At 41.1% G+C, this 17,588-nt stretch overlaps 1 protein-coding gene across 1 annotated transcript; it reads left to right on the top strand.

Moving 5' to 3' along the window:
- The first annotated feature begins 4,906 nt into the window (after nucleotides 1–4,906).
- On the top strand, nucleotides 4,907–7,028 carry LOC133889764 (B3 domain-containing protein Os04g0386900-like). The gene is made up of 4 exons (XM_062330236.1): nucleotides 4,907–5,000; nucleotides 5,388–5,454; nucleotides 5,552–5,751; nucleotides 6,622–7,028. The coding sequence occupies exons 2-4, from the start codon at nucleotides 5,397–5,399 to the stop codon at nucleotides 6,925–6,927; spliced, it is 564 nt and encodes a 187-aa protein (XP_062186220.1). The 5' UTR covers nucleotides 4,907–5,000; nucleotides 5,388–5,396; the 3' UTR covers nucleotides 6,928–7,028.
- The last annotated feature ends 10,560 nt before the right edge of the window (nucleotides 7,029–17,588 follow it).

The following is a 17,588-nucleotide window of genomic DNA, read 5'->3' as shown; positions in this document are numbered from 1 at the left end:
CGGGAATGTAAATAGTTGGAGAAGAGAACACCAATTTTTTTCCGAGGTTTCGAGAAATTGGCACTTCCCCATAGTCCTCGTTGGAGCATCCACCAAGGATGTAGCTCCCCCTTGAGTCACCAAGACTCAAGTGCTCCCTCTTGATTGCCCCTTCTCCATCTCCGGATTGGCGGGCATCAAACCAAGTACATCATCTCTTCCCGGGGCTCCCACAAGTCCTCCAAGAGCTCAGCGAGAACACCCTCGATCACCAAGACCGTCTAGGTGTTGCCAACCACTAAGAGTAACAAGCTTCAAGCTTCACTTGACAAAGATAAAGCCTAGACAACAGCTAGATGCACACTTGTTACTCTCCAAGCACTAAAGATGTCCTTAATCTTCAACTAAGAACTTGAAATTAAACACAAGTGCTCTCTCTCTTGCTTCTAAATGACACACCAAGTGTATGAGCTGCTACAGGGTCGCAAGAGCAATTTTTGAGACCAAATGAGTGGGTATTTATAGGCTAAGGATCAAGAATTAGCCGTTGCCTAACAACCTAGAATTTTTCTTAACGCCGGAAGGTCCAGTGTGAATACTCCACATTGGAATATCCGGTGCTAATATCCCTGACAGAATAGCCGTTAACTGTTCCATTAGCCGTTAAAGCTCTGGCGTTTCATCCGGACTAACGCCGGATCATCCGGCGCATTGAAACCGGCCAGATGATAGTTTGCAACCTCACTGTATAAAATCATCCGGTGTTTACTCTTCACTACGCCGGACCATCCGGCGTGTAGAATCAAGCCGAGACTGAACTGCAAAGATTGCTCCGGCGATCTCACCACTCGAACGCCGGACCATCCGGCGTGGACTGCAACAATTTTTCAACTCAGAACTCTTAGGAAATTGCTCCGGTGCTGACAACAATTTTGTCGCCGGACCATACTGGATAAGCTAGAGAATTTTGCTGACCTCGACCAAAGTAAACTCCGGTGAGTACACTCTTCATACAGAGGATCATCCGGTGTGTTGAATATTCGCTGAATTCAACCAATTTAAACAATCTTGAGTTCTAACTTCTTGGACACTCAACCAAAAGCTTGTATGAGCTACCTAGCTCTAGAACTTCACAAGTATGCATCAACTATGTCTAGACTCACCTAGGTCAAGCTACAACTCTTAACCCCCTTTATAGTACGGTCAAAAGACTAAAAAGAAATAGAACCTATACTACTCTAAGTGTCCTTCATCTCCTTGTGACACTTAGAACTAGAAGATCCTTAATTTTCATGCACATGTCCTTTGATCGTCCATATAAGCGCTTAAAGGGCCAAGAGAATCAAAGCATCATTGTGAACTAAGTTTTTCTTTTTCTTTGATACCGTTCAAAACACATATGTTAGTCACAATGATACGGTTGTCATTAATCACCGAAACTCTTACCACTTACCTAGGGGCCTAGATGCTACAATAGGGTCTGTAAAACAACCAGGCAAGTGGATGAGTTTGTAGGTGGGCTCACAAAAGGCTGGGACATAATGGCTCGGTAGATAAGCTTGCGGCTCACAGCAAGGGGACAAGCAGGGATACCAAGGTAAAGTTAAAGTGGAGGCATCCAAGAGGACGGGATGGGCCCTGTAGTGCCACCGACGCAAGGTGCAGCGCGCATGCTCCTTGTGGTGATGGACTGAGAAAGGGATATCTAGCTAGGTATGGATCTACTGAAAGGAACCTATTTGTAAGTTCTCCTTCTCTTGTATATAAAGGGAATGAACAAGTCTAGATTTGGAGGAGGAACTCATCTATAACCAGTTTACAAATACTCATAACAAAATACATAGGACGTAGCGCTGTTATCCTTCGGGAGGCCTGAACCTGGATAACCCCTGATGTTCTTGAGTTCATCACATCGTAAGCGTCATCACGCGCCCGTTGATCGGTACACCCCGGAATCATTATCTAGGATTAACCCACGGCACCAGCAGATGCAAATGTACGTCCGCAATCTTTCCTCCATAGCCTAGTCCGGTGTATGAAGGCTTCTGTATTAGCTCATATACACAGGTCCACTTGTTACTGTCACAAATCACCTTCATGCGAACAATCAATAATAATCTCAACTCTTGCATCCGTTCATACGGTCTCATACTCAGTCAACCAAATAAATACTCAGATCAACTTGTCCACACATATACAACCAACCAAACATTCTTCTTTTCAACAAATATGATTCCGTTTAATCTACTTCCCCTCAACCTATATATATGATCTATACGGACAAAACTCATGCGAGCAGTTAAGGGTGGCCAACTCATTCATCAACTCTGCTTGGAAAATCCTTGTTCTCGTCACCATGATTCCATATTGACAGTCGCAACCCAAGAGTCGGGGTGCAAAATCGGCCATGAAAATTCATATAAATATCACATGTAAACACTATACATCAGAATCTTGTAGGAACGAGAGTGGCAACTAGAGGAGGATGAATAGGCGTCTCAACAAATTTCTTATGAAATCGATGGCCTTCTTCTATTTGGATCACCCAACGCACCTCAAAACTCAAGTGGAAGCAAAAATCGAGAAAATCGAGGCAATACGACTCTACGGATGGTATATGAACCATAGGTTTTATTTAAGATCAATTCATGTATCTTAGCATTTGAAAGATGACAACTAGCAAAGAAACTAGAAAAGAAGAACACCGAGCAACTAAACTCTCCAAGTTGATTGTCTAGAGGCAAGGGAATTGAAGACCCCATGACATAAGCGTGTGTATGCAAATTTTATGCCTCTAGCAACAAGAAGAATGACCTCTCAAGGTGTTGAAATTTCAGTCCAAAAACCAAAACGAAAATCAAAACCGAAAAGGAAAAACTTGCACACAAGGCAAGGGAACCAAGAGAAGAAAAATAGAAGGAGGGGAATTTAAGCATATGAAACAAAATAAATTTCATTACTCAAAGAGGTCATCCCTATTTTTTAAGCGAATTACAAAGATTATCCTCTTAAAACTCTCACCTCTTACATAGGCTAAACACTTATCTTCATCTCCACTAAAATCCTAGCACAATGCTCTCATATGGCTGGCATAAGTGACTCAAATAGCTGGTTTATTATCTTTCATAGTTCTATCTCTCTATTTATAGGACTAGAAAATTTGACCTAAAGTTTTCTAGCTTTTTCCTAAAATATTCCTATCTTGTAGTACACTTCTACCTACTATCGAGAGCATTTTAGTCTAGTTTTTTTCTTCATTCATCGGACAGCCATGATGCCTTTATGACTTAGCTTCGCCTCGATCCAAGCTTCGTGATGGTGACACGTACTCCTCCAGTTCTCCCACGGTTTTGAGGCTAATCTGCAAAATCCTAGCACGCTTCTCAAAGCGTGACTAGCCGCCACTTGCTTCCACCTGAAGCAAGCGCTCCGATGATGACGCGTGTCCTCCGTCTTGCAATCTTGACAGCTAACAAGTCTCTCCCGCTCCCGATTCCTCATGCCGCCTTGTCATTTGCACCGACATCCCCTTCGCTTAACTTTATCAACACGCCATCTTAATTATTTGTTTCATATTTTGCTTAATCTTCATGTGTATAGCTAGGATCACCCTTGACTCCGTTCAGCCCTACTTGATCATTCGGCATCAAGCACCCGCTTAGCCCTGATCATCCGCCATCGACTGTCAAGTTGCATCCATTACCTGCACACCTTAAAACAAATATACACATATCTCTACACTCCAAAACATCTCCAAATTAGTATAAAATCAAAAATTTTAACTCAGAGCACATCCTGTAGAAAACGTGAACACCGAATGTTCCGGTATGTTCTGCTCCTGAACACCGGACCATCCGATGAGTGTAACACTATCTGTTCTAGAAAAATTTTACTCTCTACAAGAAAAGATCTGGTGAAAGCTTCTAGTGATCTCATGTTCATCACCAGATAATCCGTGTGTGCTAATCCACCGAATCACCCTGCTGTAACCTCTATGCAACAAGAGATCGAGTGTATTGTTCGGTGTTCACAATTACAGCACCGGACTATCCGGTGTACATAATCAAACTTGGCGTGCAAAATCTCCTCTCTGCAGAAAATACTCTGGTGCTCTTAAAGTCCATCACCGGACCATCCGGTGTTTGCATTCATTTCTGCTTTAGCACTGAAAATGCTCCGATGATATCATCCGGTGTATCCACCACACTCACCGGACCTTCCGGTGTATTGATCTCCAATTTCGTTCGAAAAATCGCTCTCTGTAAGAAATAGTCCGGCGAGTACACACTATCCACACCGAAACTTCCGGTGAACATCCGATGTTCACACCGGAACTTTCGATGTATGTAATTTTTCTGCGTATAGAGAAGAATTTGCCAATTCCAAACATCGCTAACTCGAGTTAGACAAGAACAAGAACAAGTATCCACAAACACATGCTAACCAAGTTCAAAACACATCAACTGTATCAATATCTCATCACATACAAATCAAAGCATTTTTCCACTTAGCTTCTCAAATCCATATTTCTACGCAACAATTTAATGCTCTGTCACTTCGCTTCTGAGAAACATCATTATGAGTGGCCTAACCTTTGCTAGATGCCTCGAAGTACGTGTGTTAAGCATATATTACCTTCGTTTTTTACATATTATTTAGAACATCGACACGTCTTTAATTTACATATTTTAACATTATTTTTAATAAAACTTGTTAAATATATAGTTTTTTAAAAAAATTCATGGCAAATCCATCCATACCATTTACATATGTCAAATTTTAGCAATTATATAATCTAAAACGAGGTAGATACATTCCCACCCCACCAAACACGGATTCACTGTGATCTCGTAAGTCGTGCAGCAGGAGGAAAAGAAAGCAAGCAATAGCCATTTCAGCGTCTGTTTGCAAGTTGTTTGTACCGAACTATCGCTACGATACTGCGGCCAGCTGCCACTGCGCAGTGGCAGCAGTCTTGGGTTTCTTCTCCATCCAGCCGTCCTCTTCCTCCTTCAGGAAAGGTAAGAATCCACCGCTCCCGATCTCTGTTCTTACCGTCATTTTTGCTCTGCTGCAAGATTTGGTGTGCCTCGTTGATCTCCAGACCTTTTCGAGCCCTTCACTCTTTGTGGTAGCTCTGCATCGATGCATGCTCGTGTCTAAATTCTTGGGCCTTGGTCCTTGATTTGTTATATTGCCAATATTGCACATTCGCTGTGCAATCTCACATAAACTGACCTGGAAAGGTGAGGAAGATATCTTCTAGTCTCTGCTGGTAGTTTCTCTGTTTTCCCCTATCTAGAATGGTAGGAACATGCATGTTTGCAGCAACGGTGATATACTGATATGTTAATTCGAAACGAGTTGGTTTCCAACTCCTGATTTCTGCACGCTGTTGTCGTCTTCAGATAGAGTCAATGGCAAGTGATTCTAGCACCGCAAACCTCTCCTCTCGGGGATCACTCAGCATTGCAGGTATCCCGGGGATGTCTTTGATACGCTCTGCATTCTGCATCTTTTTGTTCCTGTTCTTGTTTAACTTAGAGCACTCTTCCAATTGCTTGAAAAGCAGGTACGAAGGGTAAAGCAGTGGTGAACTCTGCAGAGAAGAGTGGTGATGCTGCTGTTAGCCCTTCAGAACGACCTGATCTGCGATCGGTGTCGGAGAAGCCGTGCGTGGAGAGGATTCAGCCAAGGATCCTCCCTCTCCTGGGGAAGCCATACTTCACATGCATCATCCGCAAGTCCCATGTTCAGCCGCCGTTTCAAGTGGTATACTGCTACTCATACTCTGTTCTTGGAAAGGAAATTTGGCACATTTCCTAAGGCACTAGTCTGCTGTTAGGTGCATGTCAACATGTCGTACATGACTGATGGCTGTTGTACCAGCCTAAGATGGCGCATTTCATAGAGAAGATTGCTGAACATAAAAAAGAAAAAAAGAATTGCTACATTCTGAATAAGGCTAGAAAATCTTCTGACACTCGGTCTTTTTTGGAGAACATTGAAAGTCATAACCTTGTTCTGCAAAGATTGACATTTACCTCAACATTGTTAGGTCTCATAGTTTTGATCGTCTCTGGTGGAATATAAAATTTACGTTTAATCCCTCCACACGGAGTATATTGCGAGCGTTTCTGAAAGTCTATTGAACAATGTATGCAGCATCATAAATTTTCATTAGCTTAAACTAAGCATTGTATCCTTTTTTTAGATAATGGAATAGAATCATCCCAACCGCTGCATCAACAAAGGATGCACAAAGCCGTAAGCATTCTATCCTATTCTTTAGAAAGCCTATACGAGGAACTGATGCTTGAGCAAGTTGGTAGTGTATGAAGTATGAATTGTCGGAAACCAGTAGTTTGTAACCTAGATCTCAGACAGCTGAATTTGCATATGAAAAAGTGTATTTTCATTCCTGACATTTGTTCCTTACTTCAGAATTGATGTCATGTAGAAGCCTCTGTTTACGCATTCTTGCTAGTGTCATCAGTATTACTTTCTTGCACAAATCAAAGATTCTCGGCCGCACACTACTGAATTAGACATCAAATTAAGCCCAATCTGATGAAACAAGCTTGTTGAATGAACCGCTCAAGTTTATATGCGTGTACCATCTTGTGCGTGAACACTGAACAGGTGGTTCCAAAGTCGCTTGCGCCGTTCCTCCCGTCGAGCACGGTACCGGCGACACTGACCTGGAGTGGCCGGTCGTGGGAGATGCGGTTCACCGGCGGGCGCCAGATCCAGCGCCTGGAGGCCGGGTGGCGGAGCTTCGCGCTGGACAACGGCCTGAGGCTCGGCGACGGGTGCGTCTTCGAGCTGGTCGACGGCGCCGCCGAGGCCGTCACGTTCAGGGTGCAAGTCCTCCGCGACGACATCCCCGCGGCGATCCGGGAGAAGGCTGGCGGGTACACATCGTCCAGCCCCATCGTCATCGACTAGCTATCCCAGCCCGTGCCATTGTCAGGTGTGGCTTGAAGTCTGAACTACACAGTTCGACGTGTTACTATGCTTAGATGTTGAAAATTAATCTTGTTTTATGGTAGATTTAGTTTTGGTATGTAGGTGAGTTTACGTTAAAGTAGAGAGTTAAAGTATGATTAGAGTTCTAGTAGAAATAGAATTGTATTGGAGTAGGATTAGGAGTCTATTATTTGATCCCTATATAATAAAGGGAGGGAGGCATCATATAATGTGTTCTAGAGAAGTGAGAGGTGTCAACAGAAAAGAGTTATGTTCGTAAATTATAAAGTGTGTATGCGTGAGAAATAAAGTAGTAATGTGTGTTGAGAAAAATCTCGTCGTTCTTTTGTGTGTTTATATTTTTCGTGGTTATTCGATCCTGATGAAAAAAAAGCCAACATTAGAATTATGATTTACGATGGCCGTTCATTTGTTCAAGTTCAATGCTAAGAATAAAAGATACCTATTAAAATGTACTTAAGTTGTCGGCCGGTACTATAAAATGGTGATCTCAGTACAAATTAAATGATTAAGTTGTAGACCGATAACATATTTTAGAAAAGAGGTCCCGAGGTACCTTCCAAGCACTGTAAAACTTTTAGGCGATATGATATGCGTATCTGACTAAATGGAATGGTTTGGCTTGTGGCAAATGCTCGGCTTCATCTTTTTCTTCCCGGCTTGTGCAGTCGTGCTGCATGGAAGGAGTATGGATGGACTACGCCTCTCTGAAATTGTCAACTTCTGTTTCTTTTCGTTTTGGGGCTCAGGCGTTCCTCTTGTTCTGATTGCCCAACCTCATGTGGTAAAGGAGACCATGATTGTTGATGGACATCTTGATGTTTGCATCATGCAGCTGCTGCAAACAAAAAAAACTTGGAGAAAAGAATTGGTAGGTGTTGGACTTTTATATGGCTTTCAATATTTATTTATAAGGATAATTGCAAAGAAATCACTACTTTTATGTTATTGCAAGCTTGCCACTAGAAAATTAAAAAATACTATTAAAACTGTCATTCGAGTGACATCCTTATAAAAAATAAAAAACTAGAGAGGTATTTGTAAATGCCCCTTATTTATATGATCATTGTCTATTTAACTCGATGGGGAAATATTCATATAATTGATGCATGTGACGAGAAATAACTGATGTGGGATTTTACTCGAGGAATTGGTACTCGATGTGCCGAGATCGATTGTACTGGAATACAATGGAGGAATTAATTGAGAATGACTATATTGGAATTTTGTTTGTATATACATGTTTTCCTCAGGAATAGCAGATGACGGAGGAGCTATGTTTATTTTATAGGATTGGCTGTGCATGCTCATGACCCACATGATCAGATTGGTATTAATCTCATGTTCACAATCTAGTACATGATGCATGACTCGCACAAGTGTGTTAGTTACTATCCGATGGCTGAAAGCCCTGCAAGTGCACATGCCACTGTTAATAGGTTATTTAGAATGAGTAAGAGTATAGTATCTACAAGGAATAGAAAGTTCCTGTGAATATAATAGAATATGTTTGTGTTGTTTTCTAATGAAGTAACTATCTTTGATTTGTGTAGCTGCAAGAAAATGGAAATACCCATAATTAAATAAGACAATAAATGCTATAAAATAAATCGCATGGATAAAATATGTTGAAATTAAATAGCAGAGATCAAATGTACAAAGGATATTCTCGAAACTTTGGTTCACCCTTCTATAGAGATTAGAGAGTATGAATTCAATGGATACCACTGTGATATCAATATTATCAATATGAGGGAGAAGCCTAAGATGAGATGGATCCTTTTCCGGGACTTGCATCTCCTCATAACCCTAACTTGCTGGTTGTAGCCTGGTCTTTGCAAGTGATTTAATGGGAAAGCTTAGGGCTATAACATTAACATGTGGGTCTCTACCCCCCCCATTAGTGATGCGAGTAATCAAGGTTGAGCATATCACTCTGCAGCCTATCATCCCCATCATACCTAATGGTGCCTTCCTTCAAGACCACTAGGGCTAAGGGAATGTGCAGTCAACGATCGCACATCCCTCACGGAGAAGGATCATCTTGCATTTGTATCAACATTCCAGCGGATCCCTGATATTCATCACATAACCTTATATTTGGATCCCCTAATCTTAAGAACTAAATCAACTACTCATGAATAAGAATTGAACACATGCACATAGAGAAATGGAAATGAAACAATCTAAATAAATTGAGAAATAAACAATAAAGAAATTGTAGTGTAACCCGTTGCAACAATATTGTCTATTACAAATCCTGGACTGTAGGTAAAATATTTATTGCTAGTTCTAATGAGGGAATGTTGTGAAAATGGCGGTAGAGTGAAAATGGCAGCGTGAGTAAGGAACCCTAGGCGGCGGCCTCTCTGTGTTGTGATATGATGGGGGAATCCCCGATGAACTGATCTCTCTCCGCTTATATTAGGTTTTCTGTGTGGAGAAGCCTTTTCTACCAGCGGGACTACTTTCATCATGTTCTGTTTGATGAGTGAACCCAACAAAGGTTGGTACAGTCAAGTGAGTGACTGTATTGCAACACTTGTTACTCTCTGGAAGCTCCGTTTGCAGTGTTTTTTCTTCAGTTGCCTTCCTTTTCGGTCTCCGGATGTTCCCGGGTAGGTGGAAATCCCCAAAATCCTTAGGAAAGCGCATGAATCATCTAATTATCTCCTTCCACATCTACGAGATTAGGAGTATCTAATAAGATCTACACTTATTTTTTATCAAATAACTTAATAAAGATAAATAAGTTATAAAACACTACCATATATCACACTATCACAGATAGTTTTTTAACGCATATCGCAGACGAGGAATGAAGTCGTTTGTACGAAAGTGTCTATGATATTAAGCTTGTCATGGACATTTAACCATTTATCTATAATATGATATGGCACAGACGATTTTCAATAAGAACCGTATGTGATATTCTTTTTAGAAAAAAATACATTTTCAAAATAGGAAAAATAAAATAAAATTTTTTGCACCTGAGCCACCCCGCGAGGTTGCGCATCACAAGTCACATGATTTTTCTTACAAAAATGTGCATGTGAGGTTTGTAGGCGTCGAACCCATTATCTCATGTCTCGTGCGTAGCTTCCTTGCTATCTCATATGTACATTATTGCTAATAGCAATAGGATATTTTATCATTGACTCTTGTTATCCAAAACTTTAGACAATTATTTGATCATGTAAATAACTTCACATGAAAAGGTTATAAACTATAAAGTTGTAGATCTTGTCGAAAACTACAATTTTCATATTAAAAAGGTTCTTCATCTGACTTCGTATGAATATTTTATGAATTTTTAAATGTATACTACAAATGGATATTTATAAAACTCGTCTGTGTTGATCAGCTAAGCTTTTTTGTGGAAGTGGTGGACTGTGAGGTGGGGGACATTGTGGTTCATCAAGGAGCTAAAAATAAAGCACCACCAAGAAAAAATTTGGACACCAACACAACCAATCAAGTGAAGAACAAATCAGCATGGCAGACAATGTTTTGGGATGATCATCTTGTTGGTGCTGTTGTTGAGAGAAACCTAGATGAAGATGAGCCAATTGGTGTTGAGGAGGGACATCTGTATGGAGTTGTTGACCCACTATCCCCCTAGTGAGATATTTTTTCTAGATGTCCCTAATGACCATGAACCTGCTATTGTACCAGATGAGGAGCTTCCTCAAGATGAGCAAGATGGTGTTGTGCCTGTGTATGTGCACGATATAGAAGACCCAACTTTTGAAATTGATGCTACATTTGCTGATAGTGATACATTCAAGCTTGCTATAAGGCAGCATGCCATTAAGCATGAATTTGAGCTCGATGTTATCTACAGTGATCAGAAAATGTACAAGGCAAAATGTTATAGAAGCATTGATTGTCAATGGTTCATTCGTGCAAAAAAAGATAAAAGATTCAAAAACATTCATGGTACTTATGAGTTCTGCCTTTTCATTTACTCTTTTTAGTGTTTGTGTGTAATCTAACTACCTTGCTTTCTTGCAGATCATGGAAATTGGAGATGAACATACACGTATGTCGATAAGTAAGATTACTAGCAAGATGGCTTCATAAGCTTGGATTGCAGATAAGGGGAAGGACATAATGATTGAAGAACCAAACATTGGGTCTAGAAAATTGCAAGATAGGTTGGAAAGGAAGTACAATGTGAATTTAGAGCATGGCCAGGAGAGTGTGGCATGGGAGGCAAAAGGCTCTAGACAGTATACATGGATCATGGAATGATAGTTTTGAAGGGCTTAGAAGATTCTAGGTAGCTGACGAGAGAGCCAACCCAGGTAGCATTATTGACATCGATGTCAAGACTCGCAATGGGAAGCCAGTCTTCAATAGGCTATTTGTCACCCTCAAGCCATGCATTGGTAGATTCTTGAAAGGATGCAAGCCATATATGGGATGTGACTCAACTTTTCTGAATGGGAGGTACACAAGCCAGCTTGTTGTAGCTACTACAATCGACGACCATAACTAGTTGTTCCCGGTGGCTTATTGTGTGCTTGACAAGGAGACCACTGATAACTGGGAGTGGTTTATGCAAAGATTACAACATGCCATTGGTACACCTCCTGGTTTGGTGATATACACTGATGTTAGAAAGGGGCTTGAGTTTGCTATTAACAAGGTCTTCAATGTTGGTGTTGAGCATAGAGAGTGCTTTAAGCATCTTCTCAGTTGCTAGGCTCAAGATGGCTTATGAGAGTTATATCATACCTTTAAGAGACAAGGAGCCATGGCCTCAAGTTGACATGCCCTTCCGACAGAGCTGGCCCTGAGGGGGGTCGAGCGGGGTAGCCGCCCTGGACCCCTAAGACTGAGGGGCCACTCCTCGTGTACTTGTGTATAGTATGCATATCTAACAGTACGATAACAGATAGAACTAGGTCTAAAGTAGCAGGTAGCTCTAGCAGTCCGCACAGTAGGATGCAAGTGGCATGGTTCCTCCGGTCAAAAAAAAAAATCATGTAACCTGCCTGCCTAGCCTATTTAGTTGTTTACCTATTTCATGTTTTCTTCCGTCCACATAGTCCAGTTTCCTGCGTTTCGTGGGACCACAACTCCAAGGTGTCTTGCATGCCCGCAACTTCGATCGAGAACATGCGTCAGTCATTGCCATATAAGTTTTCATTGCTAGTTTTTCTCCTCTATAGTTTCTACTCCACCTCAAATGGATCCGACCCTTGCTGAGATCGCACGTTTGAAATATGGAAAGGTCTCCTCTCACTTCGGCAATCAATGGGTCTAGCGTTTGTACTGTGGTGCTGGCACCTGCGAGCAGATAGATCCAAAGCTACTATTGTTGCAAGCTACCTGCTGCATGTACCGATGAGTAACTAGAGCTGCACGTAGCAAGTTATACATAGGCATAGGAGTATCTCTACCTAGCTAGCATGCATTAACGCAAGCATACGTATGTGTACTCCGATCCCTCACAATTTTATTCCCGCGAGCATTTACGATAATTTTATTCCAGCTTACCGTAACGGACGTATTCCAGATTGTTCAAACTTATCATAAATGCTCTTGGACTCTACCAAAATATTATCTTTGTAATTGATATATAAATATTTCAATATTTATATTCAATGGGTCCTATTTTTAGTTTCGCCCCGGGTCACTAAAATCTCAGGACCGTCCCTGCCTTCCGAGTGCTACCTCCCAATCTTAGAAGATCAGCGGGAGGCATAGAGTTACTAGGATTAAGCCCTCTAGTGATACTGGCACAAAGTCGAAGCAATGTGGTAGATGCAAGAGATTTGGTCACTTCCAGAAGAACTGCAAAGAACCTGAGTGGCAAGAAGGAGATAGCCTTCCACTTGCAATACGATCAACTAAGAAAAAGCAAGCTATAACACTCACATTGTAATTGTAAATCTTTTTATTTCCTTTATTTTGATTCTAACACATTTTTTCTAGTTTGTCAGGAAAAGAAAGGAAGCTCCTATTATTATTTCTTCATCCCAACCAGTTGCTGCAACAAGTTTGTCTCAGCTTACTACTACAATGACTTTGTCCCAGCCGGATGTTGCAACTTCTTTCATGTAGTGTGCAAAATGGAGTCATATGTCTTGAATGATATTTGGGGGCAGAAATTTTAATGTAGTGAAGCACATTGCAAATCCTATGTACTTGCTGAATGCTTTAATCATGTGTACTTGTTAAATCCTATGTTTGTCCCAGTTGCTAAGCACATTGCAATTGTTGCTGAAATGTATTGTTGAAAATATCTGGAGATGTCTGTATTCTCTTATTCTCTAAAAATATATTGCTGAATTTATCAGTCACATGCACTTATTCACCGAATATGTCTTGCATTCTGCATACATGGTGCTGAACTGATCACATTTCCACACGGGATACATGTTGCTGAAATGTGCATATGTATTCACCTTTATTCACACATACATGAGCTGAATTGACTTGTATATACATCACCTGAATCAAAGTTAAATTCGCTTCACATACATGGTGCTCACCACTTTGATTCACACATACAAATGCTTCTGAATGCAAAACACACAAACTACTGAAAAAACTTTGCACAAAACAAAGCAAAAAAACTCTGAAACAACTTTGCAGTTCCATCGGTTGATGAATTGTGCGTACACCCATGGTGGCCAGTGAAGTAGTGGCACATGCGAGGCTTGCCCTCCGCGGTGGAGTTGTTGGCCGCTAGTCTGCATGCGAGCTTCAGCCCATCGTGTGCACACGGCGAAGCTCGATAGCATCATCCGTGGTGGCGTTGCTCAGCGCCAGTCTGGACACGAGCTCCAACGCATCATGAGCCCACGGTGGTCAGCACCGTGGCGGCATCCTATGTTGATCGCACGACAACTGGAGGTAGGAACCCGTGGGGGGTAAAAGGGTTGGCATGGCGTGGTCCAATTGGTTGCAGGGGTCCGAATTGGGGCCTAAATCAATGGAGGAAGAAAGGGGCGATGGTCAGAGAATGAGGGCCAAAGGTGGCAGTGAGGAGGCGGAGGCGAAGACGATGAACCGAGGGGCATTTTGGACCTTGGTTAATGCCGTCTAGCACCTATCAGGGGCTTGCAAGATTTTGGTGGTATGGATGAAAGAAATTTGGAGAGGTGATGGTATGAATGGAAGAGGGGGGAAACTGATGGTATTGTTGGGTACCATGGCTAGTTCGATGGTATAGATGAATTGCCCCTTACTTATTTCTACACAAATACATACAGTGGTAGGTATGTACAAGCACAACAAGGGAAAGATAACAATTTAGTGGTAGGGTTGAGATTTGCTCAACAACTGAAACCTATTAATCCAGTAAGATAACTGGGGCTGAAGCCCACGCAACACAACACAAACCCGCTGAGCGAATCACACAATCATTTCTTCAGACACCTAGCGAGCAAATGGGGTTCAGGTGAGAGGGTTCCAAATACATGTTGAAGTGAGGGAGAGAAACTTGTTGTTGTGGTTGGAGTGGAGGTGGAAGCAAGCACAAACAGACACTCAGTTGATCTGTCGTCAGCTCATTGATGGTGGCCTCGCACTCGTCGATGAAGGTCAGCCATGCCAGTGACTTACCCGGGTTCTGGTGCATGAGTGCAAGCTCCCCTTGATCTCCTCCAACGGCTGGACGACCACCCCCCAGAGCACTTCCTTCCCCTTCCTTTCCGACGAACTTCTCGAATTCCTCGACTTGGCGAGGTGAGTAGGTTAGCACGTGGCGATGAAGACCCTAGTCCCCCGAAGGGGACAAGGATCCCTCACTTCACACGTGTGAGCAGGGACAAGGATCCCTCACTTCACACGTGTGAGCAGTTGGATCTCAAACGAATGGACAAGATTTAGTGGTACAATATTTCTGTAAACAGTAGCACTTCTATAGTATTCATCTGCTGGCAACTGTAGCTACTTTTGCATCCGACCAAAGGTGCAGCCCCGAGCTGGAACTCGACACCGACCATATGCCAATCCCACGTGCTACTGTTGCAGAGCCATCTGTTTCTTGCTAGCTCTACTCCATTAGAGTCAGGAGGGGCATAAAATGATCCGTAGATATCCATTGATCAACTCTAAATTAAATTAATCAAATAACTAGTCATTTTAACACAATCAAATTTACTAAGTAGTTGATTAAGTTAAATTAGAATAGATTCATGGATAAATACATGCTCATCCTTACATTTGACGCAATTATCTCACTTAGGTATTCCCCTCGGCTCTTGAACTTTCTTGCTCTTTTACCCTCTTGTCGCTGCTCGTCCTACAAAGTGGGGAAAAAAGGAAAATAAGAGATCAATGGTGAATACAACACAAATCATACATGTGCGTGAAAATAACAGGAACATGACAAACTTTAGAACCTGCACTTGCTCCTATGTAAATAAGTACATTAGCAATTGATGCATGTACAGTAGGCTATAAATATGGAGACTTTGGATCTTTCCTTGGCTATCCAAAAATCATCGAATCAAAGGCCTGCTATTGACGTTTAGAAAATATCGGAGGCATAGTACACCGATCGATGCAAGCACACACGTTCATTGTTTAGACACATTAAATTGTTTCGTGCTTTACATTCTGAATCCAACAAGATCTTTTTTTATTTATTTTGAGATCAAATTTAGCGAGCTATTGTGTAGCATCAAGATGTCCAAGAGGAGGTGAATTGAGTTCTATTTTTTTTTTCTAAACTTAAAATTATTGCAATGAAATATAACAACCTTAACCTAAACATGTACTAGTTTCTAGGTGAATCACAAAGAAGCTCAATCAAGCACTACCCCTATTCTGGCAAAGCAACCATACTAAAGGAAATTGCATGAATGTAAATACGAAATATATGCTAGAAGTAAATTGCTCAAAAGTAAAAAGAGGGATACGGAGACTCGATTTTTTCCCAAGGTATCAATAAGTTGGCACTCCCACATAGTCTTGGTGAAGAGGTAAGTTGATAAGCTACCCCCATTAGAGAAAAAAAATCAATGAGTAGAGGTTTCCATGCCTAACATCAACATCACTAATAGGCATGTAAATCAAGATAGCATAATTGTGCTACCGATAGAAGATTGAATTTAAGAGATTCAATAAGTAGCACATTAGAAATAGAAAGATAATTGGATAAGACAATTTTACCCAAGCCTTCAACCTTTTCTTTGGAGTTGTCAGCAAGTGTAACTTTCTCATAGTCTCCATCCTCTTCTTCTAGTGAAGTGAACATCTTGACGTTGCCTGTTATATGTTGTGTATATCCACTATCAATACCCAATGATACCCACTAGTTGTTACCTTTTGTCATAAGGAACATAGTAGGTGGAGGTAGTGATGTTAGAGACCCCTTGATGGCGAGTCTGGTAATTTCTTCATCTTTACTTGATGAAGAGTCACTTGAGATCTCACCAGTGAGCCATTCACCAACAATGTAAGACTTGAAATCTCCATTCTTCTTGTTCTTGAATTGTTTCTTCTTGTTGAAGGGTTTCTTCTTCATCTTGTAATGTTTCTTGGGATTGTCTTTATCATCACTCTCATCAAGATACTTGCTCTTGCCCTTATTCTTGGAAGCCTTCTTGCATTGATGAGCCAAATATCCAAACTCACCACAATTGTAACAATCCATCTCAAAGATAGACTACTTCTTTCTCGAGAATAACTTCTTTTGTTGGGGTTGAAGTCATAGCCAGTCTTGTTCAATTTCTTAAACATTCTTGTAGTTATTCTCATAAGAAGTGTGAGCTTGGTATCAGAGTCCTCCTCCTCCTCATCTCCATCACTTCCACTTGATTCAATCTTGCTATTTTTCTTCTTGTCAATGCTTGCCTTGAATGCGATGTTTTTCTTGGACAAAAAAGATTTTTCTTGCCCGCTCATCAAGTATAGCTCATTTGCGGTGATCTGCACCAAGGCTTGAGCAATGGGCAACTTGTCAAGATCAAGTTGATGTAGGATTGATATTATTCTGTCACACTTCGATCTTGTAAGCACTTGTAGAATCTTCCGCACCACTTCTCCTTAACTCATATGTGTGAGCCCAAGTGCGTTCATTTCTTCAACTAAGACATTCAAGCGAGAATATATGTTATTAGCATTTTTATGACGAATCATCTTAAAATCTTTGAGATTATCTTGAATGATATATAGCCTTTCCTCAGGAATATTCCTAGATACCTCATGATTTTTAAAGACTGACCCCAATCTTGTGAGCACAAGTAAGACTACGGACTCTACTAAACACTTCCTTGCTGATACCCTCAAATATGATGTTTCTAGCCTTAGTATTGAACTTGGTTTGATCTTGATTGAACGGTATGGGATAGCCATAAGCGGTGGCATTCCATACTTTGGGATCAACGACCTCGAGATAATTAGTAATTCTAACCTTACATATACCCCCTCCAACAAAAAATACATGAAGTTTTTGACTTTTTGCGGTCTTCGACGTGCAATTTTGATCACTATTTTCTATTAGAATATAGTTAAAATATCTAATAAAAATATAATATTATGGAAGTATTTTTTAAGACAAATCTACACATATGATTTTTATATTTCTAGACAGCCAAAGTTTTAAAAGTTTGATCAGATATTGATCAAAGCGTCAAGTATTTATGACCGGAGGGAAT

Source organism: Phragmites australis, chromosome 13 (assembly GCF_958298935.1).
Source record: "Phragmites australis chromosome 13, lpPhrAust1.1, whole genome shotgun sequence".
Lineage (NCBI taxonomy): Eukaryota > Viridiplantae > Streptophyta > Magnoliopsida > Poales > Poaceae > Phragmites > Phragmites australis.
This window is presented reverse-complemented; position numbering and strand designations above follow the sequence as displayed.

What these genes read in the sequence shown, in the direction of transcription:
- LOC133889764 (XM_062330236.1), top strand. Translation starts at nt 5,397, where the DNA reads ATGGCAAGTGATTCTAGCACCGCAAACCTCTCCTCTCGGGGATCACTC. An exon ending in GGGATCACTCAGCATTGCAG is followed by an intron (nt 5,455 to 5,551) that starts GTATCCCGGGGA and finishes CTTGAAAAGCAG; the next exon opens with GTACGAAGGGTAAAGCAGTG. An exon ending in TTCAGCCGCCGTTTCAAGTG is followed by an intron (nt 5,752 to 6,621) that starts GTATACTGCTAC and finishes AACACTGAACAG; the next exon opens with GTGGTTCCAAAGTCGCTTGC.